We start from the raw sequence: 16,466 nt of genomic DNA, 5'->3' as shown, positions 1-16,466 counted from the left end.
TGCACGGCTGCAGTGGTGCCACCCTGACTGAGAGGCTGCTCCCAAATCACCCTCATTCCTTTTCCCCCCACATTGCCCCAGATTATCTGCTGCAGAGGACACCCTGGAGGCCACCCCCACCACGTGGGTATCTGGCAACCTGCCTATTAGCAATTTGTCCCCCTTGGTGACAGATGTGGCCGTGGGCAGGGTTGCCATGGCAGCCCATCCATCGAAGCCAGCCCCGCTGGCCCTGGGGACCGCGCTGGGCTCTGCCCTGCCCTGGGTGGGCTCTGGGTTGCCGCCAGCCATTGCTCAGCCCCCACACTCAGCACAGCCCCTGTGCCTGCTGCCTATGTTGGGAGGGGGCTGCTCTGTCCATGGTTTCAGTGCACAGTGGACAGCAAGGGCAGATGACCAGTGTCCAGCTGAGTGGCACCTCCATGACCGTGCACATGAGCACAGTGTATGGGAAGCACAGTGTCTGCAGCTTCCAGCAGTCCTCAGGGCAAAGGTCCTTTGGGATGGGGTCACCTCCCCCATCCAGTTCACACTTCCTAATGAATGCCTCATCTCCCACCATTTTAAAAAACACTCACCCCAAAATATCTCAAAACAACCCCCCTGGGTTAGGCACACCCTGGTGTCCCATAGCTTAGATTTGAGATGAGCAAGGGGAATTTAATGAGTTTAACTTTGAGAAGCAGCAGTTAACTGATTATCTGGGTCCTCATATCCCCTGGAAATCATCCCAGTTTCCCTGTCCCCTTGCACCAGAGCAGGACCCCCTCAGCTCAGCTAGTGAGAGGCACAAACCCTCACAAAGACCCACAGCACCTCAGAACGCAACACATTATCCAACATAAGAATAAACCTACCCCATATTTTTAAATTTCTTTTAAAATGTTCCATAAAGGTTGTCCCTATGACTTTTGCTTCCTTTTTTTTTTTTTTTTGCCTAACATAGCAGATTTGTGATACATCTGCTAAAACACCCTCTGCACAGCTCTTTAATTTCTGAAAACAGGGTTGTTTAGTGAGCTTGAGCTCATCTTTCAGGGCAAGTGGCTGCTGTGGAATGGAGCAGCAGCACCAACAATATTTCATGTCGGAAGCCTGCCACGTTTCCGAGAGATCTTAATCTCCACTGAAAGAGTTCCCTATTTTTTATTTCCGTATCAGCCTCCTGAGTGTCGATAAAAAGAATTACTTGGGCATTATCAGAAACCGTTTTATTTCAACAAAGAGCCAATGAAAAATAAACAAGCCTTTATCTGTGAGGCAAGACTGATAGAGTTCACATGAGTCCTAATTCAATCAGATCCTGAAACAGCACCTATTTAACACAGTGGCACCAGCACACCTCTCCTCCAGGGCTGGGGAGCTTTCCTAGGAATAGCTCCACCAGTCCCAACACTGGGCATGGACTCAAAAAAACCCCTCACACCCCTGTGCAAGAAAAGCAGGTTTTGAAAAAATCTTTTTCACTAACCCATGAGAAAGGCCTCAAATTGAGAGGAGAGATAGCAGTCTGGTAGAGAATTCAGATTATCTAGTCTACCTCTCCTGGGGGCAAGAACAAGCAGCACAGCTGGATGATGACCACCTTCTCCCCCTGACTTGGGGTATATGAAGGTGATACAGCACATACAGCCTCCTCTGCTATACCATGGTGATGGGGATTGATGGAAGAATCCTAGAGTTTCATGAGCTGGAAGGGATCCCATAAGGATCATTGAGTCCAGCTCCTGGTCCTGCACAGGAAAACCTCCAGAATCCCACCCTGTGCCCGAGAGCTTTCTTCAAACACTTCCTGAATTCTGGCAGGCTTGGTGCTGTGACCACTTCCCTGGGGAGCCTGTTCAGTGCCTGACCACCCTCTGAGGGAAGAACCTTTTCCTGATATCCAACCCAACCCTCCCCTGACACAGCTCCACACCATCGCTCTTCATGCCATGCCTCTTAATCCAAGGAGCTCTCTAGTGAGCTTTTCTTTTTGAAAGTTTGGGCTGTTCTTTTACTAACACTTGTGTACGCCAAGAGCCCTTTGTACCGGAGCTGGAGGAAAGAAACCAAACCAAACCAAACCCTCTTGGCCTGGCCAGAGCACACAAACCCCAGACCCAACCAGTGTAAAGCCACTGAGCAGAGGCCAGCACCAGGGAAGGCTCCTCTCATTACTGGGGGACTTGGCACACAGCTGGTGGGGTTTTTTCCCCTCCAGGCACTCCTGCAGCACAAGGAGGAACATTGTGGGTTGTTTTAATATTTCAGTTAAAATAAAAAAAAAAAACTATAAACCAGCCAAAGCCAAATGGAATTTCTTGGGATGAAAAAGCATTTCTCAGCCTGACAGCTTTCGCCTCACTGAATCCCAGGCCAGCTGCAAAGAACATGTTTTTTACGAGTTCCCACCAAAAATACCCTGAACACCCAGGCTAGGAACGCTCCTGGAGTCCAAGCCCCCAAAGCCTTCCCAATAATTCAGTGTACCAGAAAGTCTTGGGGAACAAAAAAGCACAGAAGTCCATTAACTCCAGTTTTCTCCTGGGGGGAATGTCCTCTGAATCCCTCCACTTCCCACTGGATGCTCTGGCATGTGGTTGCAAGGGCAAACAGCTGAAGTCACTAAATGTTTTGCTAAAATAAAGCCTATGTAGTACAGAAACTACAGGGAAAAGGGTGCTGCTGCTCTTCAGCACCTCCATGGTCTCCCAGGTGAACCATGGATATTTGTTACTCCTGAAAATTTATGCTGTAGCAACCTTGCTCGGGCACAGAAAAGCTTTGGAAACCACACATGGCTAAGGCAGAACTGACTAGATTTACAGGACTGTGAGGAAATAAAGACTTTTTTGACCACAGGACAACACCCAGGTCATTGTACTGATGATAATTCCAACGTAGCCTTCTCTTCAATGGAGCTCTAAGGAAAGCAGGGTCCTACGCTGCTGCTCTGATGGCCACGGGCACTGCAGGCTGCTGCTCCAGAGACTCCAACCAGCACAGCCAAGCTCAGAACACAGCACAACTTTAATTAAATTTACAGCAACGGCCAGAGCCCTGATTTGTGGTGTCACTGCCCTGCCCGGCCCCTGAGCACCAGCTGCTGCCAAAGGGAGTGGGCTCTGATGCTCTGTCTCTCCCCAAGGATAGAGCAGATTTAAACTCCATCCTCCTTGCTCTGGGAATGCTGAATTAATACCCGAGAAGGCCCTGACAAGGGAAGCAGCGGGAGGAGGCAGCTGAGGATTTACGGAGACACAAAGCAGCTTGGTGCCCTTCAGCAACGTCAGGCGTCTCCACCGAAGTGGCTGAGCAGCCACAGACTTCCCTGACCTCTCCTCACTGTTCCCCTCCTCTTTATCTGCCTGCACAGGCTCCATGAAACACGAAGCACAGGGGGCAGCACCAACAGCTGCCAGGAACCACGCAGCATCCCCCCTCAGCTTCCATCTTCCCAGCAAAGCTCCCGGCTCCCTCCAACTGCCAGAGGATGGAATGATTTTCATCTGAATATAGTAACAAAGAATAAAAATGGGTTTACAATCAGCCTGCGAAGATTTTATGGCAAAATGGAGAAATGTTTTGCAGTGCAGCAAAAGCCTGTTCAAAGGCATAACTTTGAAAAAGATGGATGCAAAATAAGGAGTTTTGTGTAAGTTGGGTGCTGGTAAGAGGACAATTCAGAGTAAATAATCTGTGTCAAATCCCAGTTATTTTAAAGAGAAGAAAGCAACTTACCCAGAGCTGATCATCCATTCCTGGTGGGTTCTTTTTAATAAAAGCACCATAATACGTAGCAATATTTCGGTGGTGAGAATACTTCTTCAGCATGTTAATTTCTTGTTTGATCTCTTCCTCTTCATCCTGGGATGAGGTGAAAAGAAAAGAAAAACAAAACCAAAGGCATCAGGAGATGGCACTTCACAGGGTCCGAGTTGTCTTTGTATGTGGGTGAACCTCCAAGCACCCCATTCCTGACCAAACTCTCACAGCTTTTTTGCACCATTTTTTACAGCCACTTTGCAGCAGATCCTGGGAGCCTGAGAGCTGGACTGGAGTCTAATGTTGCTGTGAGGCTCAACCATACCTGCATTACCCCAGTGATGCATCACACACCCTCACAGACACACCAGAGGTCCAAGGTGTTCTTTTAGAAACCACTGCATGGCAGAAGTGCTCCAGTGCTCCAGGCCCTCTGGCACATCACTCCTGCCCACCATGGAAGGAGCACAAGACCTCTGGAGAAATCAGGAGTTGCTGGTGGTGGGGTGGCACCACATTGGGAGCAGGCAGGTGCTGCCTGTCCACAAACTCCATCAGACTAACTCAGTCCTGGTGACAAGTACCATTCCCATGGGCTGTCCCAGCCCCTCTCTGTCCCATCTGCAAAGTGGCATTAGCTGAAGCAGCTGAGGCAGAGGAGCCACACCAATTCCTGTTTTGATATCCCACCTCTTTGTTCTCAGACCCATCAGACGTGCCCTGGTTTTATTTTAAGCTGACTGAATTCCAGCCCGCTGTATTTCCACAGGCAGCACTTAGCACCTTGATGTCAGTGAGCTTTTTTATAAAGGACCAGAAGGGCTGTTTGCTCTTTATCCTCCTTTATTCCCCTCGTGTCCCTCACCTGCCTCTCTTGACCTCAGTTTTTCAGATGGGCAAAGGACAAGACACCCACAGAGCAGCACAGCTGCAGGAGCAGCTCTTCTCGAGGAGCAAGTGCCCCCTGACCAGGTGTCACACAACATGGACAGAAACACGTCTTTCTTCCCAAAATACCATGGGAAGTGATTTAGTGACTACGCTCCTCCATTCAGGGAAGAACAGCAAAGGTGAGGATAGGAGGAACAAGTACAAGAAATATCTGGATGGATCTTGCATAAACAACCTCCAGTTTTATTTTTGGTAAGAACACAGAGGGTATAAGCACAAAAGAGGAGGAGGAACAGACTCAAACATTACAAAGAAAACCAGGGGACTATTCTGGAAGAACCTTTATCGCCTCTTTTCTTCAAGTCAACACAACTTTGCTCGTTTTCATCTGTCCAGGAAACCAAGGAATGTAACATGAAGTTTATCAGGCCACAGAGGTGATTTTTTTAATTGAAGCCCTTTGCAACAACTAAAAAGCAGCTGGATGCTCAACAGTGCCGGGAGCAAGGAGCAACCCTCAGCACAAAATCCCTCCAGCTCTCTGAGCACCCAGCCAGCTTTTCAGTCATCCCTCAATTCATTCCTGGCTCTCCAGGAAAAAATGAAGGGAAGGCAGAGGGATACTTGGTCTACAGTTTTATTTTAACTCTGTCTTCAAGTTGAAGAACTCAAAATGGGGGGAAAACACCTCCAAAGCATCAGAGCTGTGGATGGCACCTGAGGACGTGTCTGCATGGCCAGGCTCAGGGGCTCTGGCCCAGGCTCCTGCTCCAAGCAGGCCTACTGAGATCAATCATCCCCAGCAAATCCAGTGAGGAAGGGAAGAAAATGGAACCATCACAGCAAACTGCTGCAAATACTCCAATCCCAAACCCAACAAAAGCCACAGGCCAGGCTTTGCTGCCACACTTTGCCTCCATCAATCAATTCTGTTGCATCCATCGCTGGAAGTAGGTCATGCAGCACACAGCAGGACCAGCCCCTCAAAAACAAATCTGAACTCTTAATTCAGAGATAGCAGCTGCCCAAACTGATGAAGTGCTGTAATTTGAGGGCCTCTATTCTGCAATCTTCCCTAACAGACAATTAGCAAGAGTGGGGATGAGTTAAACAAAGCGTCCTTGTCAGGAGCCTGTCCGGATTTAGTGTAAGGCACGTGGTCAGGATGAGACGCTGCTCTGGGAGCTCAGTGAACACAGAATCACCATGGTTTGGGTTGGAAGAGACCTTGAAGATCACCTAGTTCCACCTCCCCACTATGGGCAGGGACACCTTCCACTAGACCAGGTTGCTCAGAGTCCCATCCAGCCTGGGCTTTACCCTCTAAAAGCTGCAGATGGCCACACTAAGTCTGTTCTCTGCTGACTTCTGAAAGACACACTGTCAACAGAGATATCCTGGAAAAACAGGTGAGATGGAAGGTCAGGATCAAATGAAGCACTGAAATTGTGTGTGAGGAGGAGGTGAAGGAGTGAGTTTGGGTTTTCAGCAGCAGCCTTTGCACTGAGCCTGGATCAGGTGCCAAGCATGGCTGTAGGCACAATGCAGGGACCAGCTTTAGAAACTCCTCCAGAAGCAATACCCAGGACCATTCCTGCAGTGGCTGGAAGACATGGCTCTGGAAGTGTCTCCAGCACCACAAGCTATGAGGCACAAGCAGCCCTCACCATGTGTCTTGGGTTGACTTTATGATGTTGTATCCCCTATTGCTGTTCTATGCCCGGTAATTAATTCTGTGCCTTTCTGTGCCCTTAAACTGAGCCTGAGAGGGGGGAGAGGAAAAAACCAAGTGAACTTTTCAAAAATGGTTGTTCAAGGACACAGACACACACTCCTCTCCTGCTGCAGCAGCAAGAGCAGAGGAAGCACCCTTCTTGCTTTACAGCCAGCTTTCAGCTCCTCTTCTCCGGAGGAAGACCGAGAGCTGAACTTTGGTTTTCTGGGACTTTGGCTTTTCCCTTCTTCTCTTCTGGACTGTTTGAACATCAGAACACATCAGGAGAATTTTGCACCGAGGCCCCGGAGGTGGGCCCACACCCACCCAGCTCTGAGGAGGAGGAGAGAGACCACACCTACAGAAGGACTCTGAAATCTTCCCAGGTTTCTCTCCACAGCGAGAGGTTTCATTATTTAGTGTTATTACACTTTTCCTGTGTGTTTGTTAAATAAATAGTTTTCTATCTCTTTCACTTTCCTCCGAGGAAAATTTCTTTTTTCCCCGAACCTGGTGGGGGAGGGCTGGTTGTAACCTGCCTTCTATCAGAGGGTATTTCCCTCCAAATTTGTCTAAACTGGCACACCATGGCACAGGTTTGCACTGCCAGCACCGTGGTCACTGCCCATCCTGCCCGAGCCTGGTCCTGCCCTGAACATGCCTTCCCTGCCTAAAAGCAACCTAAGGGGAAAATAATTAAATATCCAAAAACCACATCCCATGACAAATACCTGATTTACACCTTCCACATTCAGAAATGAGGGCCAGCTTTGCCAAGGAGAAGTTTTAGATCAGGGACATCTACTTTAAGATGTGTATGAAATTATTACTGGTCGGGATCAGATTTCAGGTACTTTCCTCCAATATCTTTCCTTGGAAGCAATGGTGTTTTCAAACCACTGAATTAAGTGAGGATTCAAATTTAAGCCTGTGTTTGGCCTCAGAGTAATATTTTGATTTCTCAGCTAAAATTCATTCTAACATCAGACTTCATCCCATGGGAATTTCACTGCTATTTATGTCATGGGTTTATGCTTGGTGGGTCTGCCTATTCCCTTAGAGCCTGCTTCCCACGGGAACGAGATAAATGGCACTTGTAGATACTGCAAGTAAACAGGAACAAATCTCATTCACATTTACAGACTTATTTCCACACATCATTTCACCTGTTAGCACCAAAAATAACCTGGATGAAGGTCCCATAGATATTAATACCACACCACAGCATCTAAGGTATTTCAAAACAGATTCCCAAGGCCAGCTGACTGCTTTCACAGAGAGTCTTTTCTGTATGTGCTGAGCTCCTGAAAGCTAATTTAAAACATTAACTCAAAAATTAAGGTGGGTAGATTGTGATCAAGTCCTAATTTTGATATGTGTTATTCCAGTTTAAAAAAAAAAAAAAAAAAATCCCAAAACACAAAATACCACATTCTTACTCCCAAGCCTGGCATTGTTTCCAGTGCAGGAACTTTGGCAGGGGTAGTACTGCACTTAGAAAAAAATTATTGAAGAAAAAGCATCTTCATGCCACGCTCCTAAATGGATCTGTTTAGGGTTTTAGGGATCATAGCAACTCAGTTTTTCTTTTGTGGCAACTGGGAAGTGGTGAAACTAGTCTTACCCTCAATTTTGTTATTCATTTAATAATTGGTAAATTCTTGGTTCTCTCATTCTGACATAAGTTTCGAAAGAGCCACCTTTGAGACCAGGGTGGTGTGGTTTTTTTCCTCTTTATCAGTAGGATGCACAGGAATTATTCAACTTGCCTTGTGAAGTTATTCATGACAATAATTGCAACATAGTTTTGGTGAACAAAAGCTCTTCAGTGAAAATCATGGATGCAGAGAAACAAAAATGAGTTATGAATACACAATCCTGTTGCTACTTTTGACAAGGTCATGTGCAACAGGACAAGGGGGAATGGCTTCAAACTGACAGGGGGCAGGGTTAAATGGAATATTGGCAAGAAATTCTTCCCTGTGAGGGTGGCGAGGCCCTGGCACAGATTGCCCAGAGAAGCTGTGGCTGCCCCATCCCTGGAAGTGTCCAAGGCCAGGTTGGACAAGGCTTGGAGCAACCTGGGATAGTGGAAGGTGTCCCTGCCCATGGCAGGGGGTTGGAACTGGATTTTTAAGGTCCCTTCCAAACCCAAATTCTATGATTTTCTTCAGAATTTATTAAGGCATTTAAAAGAGCCACTGCTGGAACTGGATGTTGCTTTTGTTTCAGCGTGAAAGTACTCCGTCTCCAAATCTCTTTCAGATTTATTTTTTTCTCAAGTATTTATTAAAACTAAAACCTCTTAATGGCACATATCACATTAAGACAAAGGCAATTTACTTCCCAGGAACATCAGTTTTCCACCCACCCCCACACATTATCACACCCCTTCCCCTTTCTCCCCTTATCTGTAATTTAAGGATGCAGGAGGAGGAGGAGGATACATTACCCCGGTGACGTCCATAACCTTAATAGCAGCAAGCTGGCCTGTTTTAACATGACGACCCTGCAAAATAAAAGGGAGAAGTTTGTTTGGTTTTGCTCAGTGACAGTGTTTTCCTCACAGTGAACAACATCCTTAAACAATCTCCTCGCCCTGGCAGCATCCACACATTATTTGTTGCTTTTTCAAGAGCATCTTCACAGCAGCTATGATGGGAAAGCAATTCCCTCCCTTTCCTCCTGCCATTACAATTAATTAGTACAGGGCCTTCAGTGCTGTATTTTCCTGGCAAACAAGTGCTGGAAATACCCTTTAATGCTCAGCCATGCACAAAAACCAGCTCAGGGCCTCTCCTGAGCACAGAGCATGACTCGGCTGGAAATGGGCTGCTGGAGCTGAGCTGATGGGAATGTGCTGGCTGGGATACCCACACTGCCTTCAGTCCACTTGTGTCCCATCCCAGCTCTCATGGACCTGGGGACACACCGGGACCCCTGGCCTGCAGGGTACCATATTCACTCTGACCAGTAATTTATTCATTTTCTGAAAGCCTTGGTTAGCAGCCTAGAGAGGTTTTTTAAATTTTCAGCAACTGAAAAAATCAGCAAACCACTGCAATGAACTGTTTGTTGCACAGTGCTCGACTACATTAATCCTAATGGGAAAATGCCTGGGAGAGATGGTGAAAATATAAAAGAGCTCCAACTATTTATGAGGTCTTAAAACCAACACAACTGCTATCAAGCAAAGCAATTCCCAGCCTTTCCTCCATTCCCGAGAAACAAATCACCCAACATCATATCCAGATTGTTCATATCAAATCATTCCCACCCCCAACTGGAGGACATGTGCTCTGCTTCCAAACCAGGCAGTCTGAGGAAAATATGCTTTTCCTCCAGGAAAGCCAGCAAGTGCTGATCCAAACAGGAGAGCTGGCAGGCAAAGGTAAGCACCCCTACTTCCCAGTTTCCATCCCTATTTACCGTGGGAGCTGCCCTAGGCCCCATCATGTGAGATATGAAGACACAGAGAGAATGGCAGCTCCTGCCCTGCAGCACTGGTAATTAACACAGCAAGGACACAACCAGGAGCAGAGGTGGAGAGGGGTCAAGCTGCAGCATGGTACAAACAGGGAAAAATAGAAGCTTTTCCTAAATTGCAGGCTTGTCCTGCCTCCACACCAGCGTACACGATGAGCTGGGGTTTGTGTCAGGTCTCCCAGCCCTCCTGCAGGCTGGAGATGGTCTTTCACACCATCTCAGCTCAAGAACCCTAAATTACCAGACATGGGAACCTCTGCCTGGTCCCTCAGGTTTCCAGGCACGGCGCTAGGAAGCAAACCCACGCGCCGGCTGTGGAGCAAGGCAGCATCATCCTCTCCAAATTTATGACTTCACCAGGAAGCCAATTCACCCACCAGGGCGCCTCGCTCATTTATTAACACAATTTATATGTCCTGAGCAACTGCATGTTCTAACAGCGGAAAAAGAGCTTTATTTTAAAATATGTGCAACATAAAAAGGAACAGAACCAAGCACAGCCCAGCAGCCCCGGGCAGCGGCTGAAGCATCCCCTGGATGCGGCTGTCGGGAAGGAGGGGCACGTCGCTAGACACCATCTATTTAGACAGCATGATCTGCAGAAACAAATCCTCCTCTTCCTAAATTCATCCTTGCTGGCTTGCCCAGGAAGTCCTCACGTGTACTGACACTTTAATTAAAGCCCACAGAGCACCAGCAGGGTAAACACTTGGACCATGGCACGCCCCATCTCCTGTGAACTGGAGGAGGAGGAGGAGGAGGAAGCAAGCTGGGGCATTTCAAACCATGGATTTAGGAGTTATACCTGCCTTCATCTGATGCATCACCACCTCATTTTATATTTTAAGGAAATGCCCCAGCCTTGCCGTGGTGAAGTGCTGCTGCTTCCCTCAGTACTAGCCAAGGAGAAATGGATCCCTATGTGTCCACAGCATCCCTCTCCCAGGAATCTGCTGCCTCCTTGCACACCTCCCAAATATTTACAGACAATGGTAAGAATTTAATATCGTGTAAGCATTTACCAAAACAAAATAAACCACTCGGAAACATATGTTAATGTAAGCCATGAGGGGCACTTAGTCACGCAAAAATCAGGCAGAGTAGAACCAGTAAGTGTTCACCCTGGGATACTGTAGCAAAGGTTTTTTTGTTCTATAGTTTGTTCATGACGATGGATTGTAGAGCTTCACCCTGACAGACGAAGCCATCCAGGGAAAACAGGCATCTCCTCACTAGCCAACCATCCCTTTTAATTCAACCTACTGCTCAGCACTGAGACTTGCTGTGAAACCTTCATAAATAGTTTAGAAAACCCAGTGGATTTTTAGCCTACTGCAGATGTTCTTGAATTTGCAATAAGTATACAGAGAGGCTGAAGGAAGACACTGAGAACTGGAAGTGAGAAATATAACAGAGGAATTAAATCAACATCCAACCTGTACCCATTAAAAGACGCCACGGCAGCAGCAAAGCCCTCTCACAGCGTCAGCCACCAGCCAACTCTGGCACCTTGGCCACACAGATTCCAGTGCCTGTGCCCAAAGCCTGGAAGCAAGATTAGAAGCACCCATGCCTCTGCAGTCTCTCCAAAGTATCCAGCTGGATCAGGCAGTGGAGCCACCTGTGCCAAAGCCAAGGCAAGCTGAAATTGGGAATTAATTAATGTCAAGTGTTAAGTTTTCCAGTGTTAATCTGTGCTGCTGTAAGAAAGCTACAAAAGAGGATTGGGGTATGAGGATAAGAAAAGCACCAAAAAGCCCCTGTTGTGATGCTTTTACCTCCTGCGCGTCCTTCACCCATAAAAACTTGGATTTTTCCTTTAAACCATCACCACAGCAATGCCCTCCACTCAAAAACCACACTAAGACTGAGCCTTATTCCTGCTCCCCTGCTCAACTCTGCCTCCTCGACACCAAAGATGTGGGTCAAAACAGGCAAGAAGTGTTGAAGTTCAAGAGAAAATCTCCACTTTTTCAAAAGTCCTCCATTTTGGTGCCCCCAGGGACATGCTGGAGAAGGTGCCCGAAGGCAAAGCCCTCAGGAGGATGGGACCTTTCCTGGGTAAAACAGTCACTCGTAGCCTTCAGACCACAGCACCAGCAATACTTTTGGTGACAGGAGCAAAGGTAGCTGGCAGGGAACAGCCATCATTGAGCCACCCTTGCTCCATGCGCCCTCCTCACCTCCTGCCTGCCTTTAGTCACCTGTCTGCTGTGGGAAAGGAGCAGATGTGCTCCTCAGCAATCTGTAACACTTTGTCTTCCCACCCTCTTGATCTCCTATTGTTCAGGATTTTCCCGTTTGTTGGGGGTGAGCTGCTTCCAGATGCTCGCACAGAAGGGCAAGAGGTGCACGAGAACCAGGATCATTCCCTGAGCCCAACCTTCCACCACATCCCACCATCCCACCACCATCCCCACCCTGCTGCAGGGCTCAAACTCCTGCACGACACCGCCTTTGCTTTGGATGTAACCATGGGTTTTCCCAGCGCTCCCTCCCCACTCACGTGGGGTGAACCTCCAGAAACCCAAGGAGAGGAAGGAAGAGCTCTCCAGGAGGACTTTGGTCACCCCCATGTTGGCTGTTCACAGCCAGCACTGCATGGCTTGAAGGAGCACTGCCAGCACCACCTGGGGTACAGCTCCTAGAGGCCTCGAACACACAAACATCCTCCAACATCTCCCTGCTCTTGTCCCACAGCAGGTTCTGCCTCTGGCTCTTCGTGAATTCAGCACTGTTACAGACACTGATGGCATAAAACCTACAGGAGGAAATCTGAGCTACTAAAGCATTTCCCCCTCTCCAGATTTGCTGTCAAAGTTCACTTGGGTACAAACGCACATTTCAGCCTCAGGATTATTCAAGCATGATCTTCAAAGCTGCCACAATTTTTAATTAAACATCCACCTGAGCATAAATTCATGCTCCTAATTACTCTCAAAACGTTATATCAACTGTCACTAACCTGATAATGTCAAGTATTAAGACTAATTTCTACAAATGAAGCAAGCATCACCAGTTTTTTTTCTTCAAAGGTTGTGGTCCTCACACTCCATAAAGTGTAACGGACCAGAGAACATTGGTAAATGCTTTTAAACATCAATTGATGCAATCAGGCATTATATTTACTAAATAAATAAACCCTGGCCTCAATATCAGCCTTTTTAGACAACAACTTCATATCTTGGCCCAAAATTCAAGTCCACATTTTAAGGACAGAAAGAGGATGATTGATTGTTGCTTTTTAAAATTTTCCTAGCACAAGCACGGATTTCACCTCTAAGCAAAATCTGCAATTTCTGTACCCAGAAATGTATTCCATCATATTTACTTAACTTGTGCTGTCGGCTTTTATTCATCCAACAAAATAAGTGGCCCACCACCTGCTGCAGCCAGTGGGACACAACCAGAATTGTCACTTTCTTGAGAAATGCAGAGCTCCCATTTCCTTCTGCCAGGCAGAGCAACATCTCTTACACTTCCCAGCCTGGATACGCAGCCTCCAACACCCTGTGCATACAAAATTCCCACTGCAGGCACTTAGGGGAGTAACCATGTTGTATGTCTGATACTTTACAGCAAAACACTTATAATCCAACCATTTTGCACTGCCCTTACTCATGCTGCATGTAAATATTAAAATGAGTGGGATCAGGGTGCTCTTGCAAGGCCCTGCTGAAATTTGGACAAGAACAGCCCTGCTGGGACCAGACCACAACGCCAGCCCTCACCACTGAGGAACGCTGTGTCTCACAGAGAATCTCAGTGAACTGAGACAAACAACAAAAACTCTCATGGAAGTCCAAATATTACCACTTTGGCAGCAGAGAAACCTCCCAAGTAAATTTCTTCCATTACATTTCTGTTGCAGTTAAAATACTGAGCCTGGTGCCAGCAGCCCAACAACCAACCTTTCTACTGTCCTACTCCTGCCTCCAAACCCAGCCATCAGACATCCTCAGCACCACCACATCCTGCATATTCCTCCTACAACGGGAATGGCACAGGACACCAGAGATTTTACCAGGTTAGAAGTCACCAGCTCACTTCTCTGTGTTAATTTTTGGTAAGTGCTATGAGAAACTCTTTGCCCAGCCCCTACTTCTGCACAGGCACCATTCAAGGTGTTCACTGGTGAGTCCCATCTCCTCCAGACTCTGTTTCAGCATTCAAGACCTTCTGCAGCCAAGATCTCCTGGGATGAGCCAGAACTTCACACAGGTCTATGGTCTAGGTCCTGCCAGTTCCTTGTTTTCCTGTAGTTAAAGGTAATCCAGGGACTCGGTCCAAGATTTTTAGCATGAAGGCACTTTAGCACTAATGCACTGAAAACTGCATCCAATTTTTCCTGGGAGAAGGAGCTTTGCCTTCCAACAGGAGCCGTGAATCTGAACTGCTATCCTGCTGTACATTAGACCATTTTATAGCACCTGGCATGATTTGTTCTCAGCTTTTACAGAGTATAGGCACATTTATGTACTTGGTTTCCCATTGAAAGCAATCTTGAGGGTGCCAAAATCCCCTCTCCAAGTAGTCTGAGGGGCTAAAATACTTATTGATGTAAAAAATAGGCTTATTCTAGTGTGAAAATTCAGCAATCTCCAAAACAAGCTGGCTAAAAATGACATACACGAGCTTTGCACTTGGTTTACAGATCTCTTCAAATACATCTGAAATAAATCCATGTATCTCAGAAGGTAATTAAAACATTGGATACTCTGCATAGCAGGCCAGCATCAGAAAAATTGAGTCATGAAACAGGATGGGGAAAATGTTTATTTTAACAAAGAGTAACATATCTCTTTGATTAAAACAGAGCAATCATGGGCCAAACCTTATTGTTGCTGCCTGCACTTGACTCCAGTACTGGGAGTGAGATTTCAAGCCAGTGGGGACACAGAACACCACCTGGGGACCAGTCCTTACCCTGCCCAGGAATTCAGCCCCATCTCTCTGCTTTACTGCAGCGGGAGCTTTTTGAGAGAAGCAGTGTGACCACAATGGCAGTGTCCTTCCTTCTCTCCACACCCTTCCATCTCTCCATCATTTCCTGGGTTTAAAAACAGCTTTGCAAAGCTTCAAAGTGATCCCACTGCCTCAAGGCACCAAAGGACATGACTGACTTATTGCAGTTCCTTTCGACTTGGGGCAAATTCCACTTAAACCACCCAGACTGTTCCCCCGCACTTCGACGCTCTGTAAACATCATCCTCCAATAAACATGGCACACCTGAAACTCCAAGGCTTTGACACCAGAAATGGCAAACCTATGAAAAACAAAAAAAGGTGCATCCAGTGTTTGACATCTCACTTGGTGGCCAGGTGAGGCTCCAGGGTTGCTCCTCTGCTCTCCTGAGCTCTCCTGCAGAACACTGGTTGCTCACTCGAGCACCGATCTTCACCTCTGCCCACCCTGCTGCCTTCATTTGGGCTGTTTCTGGAGAGCAGACAACCTTCCCTGAGCAGGACAAACACAAATTTCACTCCTCCCCTTACACCTGTCATCTTTTCCAAGCTTTTGGAGAGTAAAATCTTGAAAAACATTCAGAAAACTCAAAGATAAACTAAACAAAGTGGATTTTTTTTTGCTTGCTTGTTTGTTCTCAGCTGGGCTTTTTTATTAATACATCAGTTTGGACTGAACAACCAGAGCTTCCCTTTAGAAAAGCCTAAGTCTGCTCCCAGCACAGAAGCCTCTGATTGCACAGGGCCAAGCTAATGCTCTGTGCTGACCCACCAGAGCCGACCTTCGGACTGAAGTGTTTCCAGTCCTCTGTATCAATCCAAGCTCTGATCAGGACCCTGCAGCTCAGAGAGCTGCAATTCCATTAATGCAGCTCCACAATAGCTCTGACGTTAAGTAAAGAAGGCAGGATTATTAGATTAACAAACTAAATTGTTAAATTAGCATATTATTCATCTCCAGAAATAACATGCACTACAGCATATAGGTGAGCAAGACTACAGTCTTATATTCCCTACATAAGGGAAACACATCCCTTACGCCAGTGCTTGTACTTATTCCATCCTCTATCCCTCTTGTAGTTCAAATGAGGCTGGAGACTCCTCCAGCTCAGGAAGAACCAGGTTTCCCTCTTCCATGGATAAAACCATTGCCTTAAGTAGTCCAAAATCAGCATCAGAGAGCCTGAATCCTTCCAAAAGCTTCTGGAGATGATTCCTCTAGATGTGGCCTGCTCCACTTCTGATTTCCACCCAGGGAAAAACACTGGTTAGAAAGCCTGTCCCCCCTCTCTGTGGCACCATTCAGCACCAGCACACTGGCCATGCCAGGCTGTGTATCTCCTCCACGGTCACACCAAGGACTGTGACAGATTTTGCCCACAAGTGTTTGAAGATGCAGCTTTTGAAGGTCTGCTCATCATGGTCATAGCAAACCTTGCCTTGCGGCAGAGCAGATTTCAAGGTGTTTCTGCATTTGTCAGGGCTTTCCCAGAGCCCAGGAACAAACGTTGCTTTGGGAAAGGGAGGTCAAAGCCTCAACGTGAGCAAGTCTAGGCTGGAAGAGGAGTGGGTTGAGCACCACTGCAGGGAGCAGAGAGAGCTGGAGATCATCAACACACAGCAAACACACTGCAAATGGGATTTAGGAGCAGCCTATGGAAAC

At 47.1% G+C, this 16,466-nt stretch overlaps 1 protein-coding gene across 9 annotated transcripts in view; it reads right to left on the bottom strand.

Moving 5' to 3' along the window:
• TNIK (TRAF2 and NCK interacting kinase) overlaps window positions 1–16,466 on the bottom strand; it is a 153,819-nt gene that overhangs the window by 64,186 nt on the left and 73,167 nt on the right. For all 9 annotated transcript variants that reach the window (XM_048314994.1, XM_048314988.1, XM_048314987.1 and 6 more), the window contains exons 3-4: window positions 8,805–8,861; window positions 3,724–3,849 (exon numbers count right to left, since the gene is read on the bottom strand). In XM_048314994.1, coding sequence (XP_048170951.1) covers window positions 3,724–3,849; window positions 8,805–8,861 — 183 coding nt within the window. The remainder of the gene's footprint in view (window positions 1–3,723; window positions 3,850–8,804; window positions 8,862–16,466) is intronic.

Source organism: Corvus hawaiiensis, chromosome 10 (genome assembly GCF_020740725.1).
Source record: "Corvus hawaiiensis isolate bCorHaw1 chromosome 10, bCorHaw1.pri.cur, whole genome shotgun sequence".
Lineage (NCBI taxonomy): Eukaryota > Metazoa > Chordata > Aves > Passeriformes > Corvidae > Corvus > Corvus hawaiiensis.
Note: the sequence above shows the minus strand (reverse complement) of the source record. Positions and strands in the feature narration are given on the sequence as shown.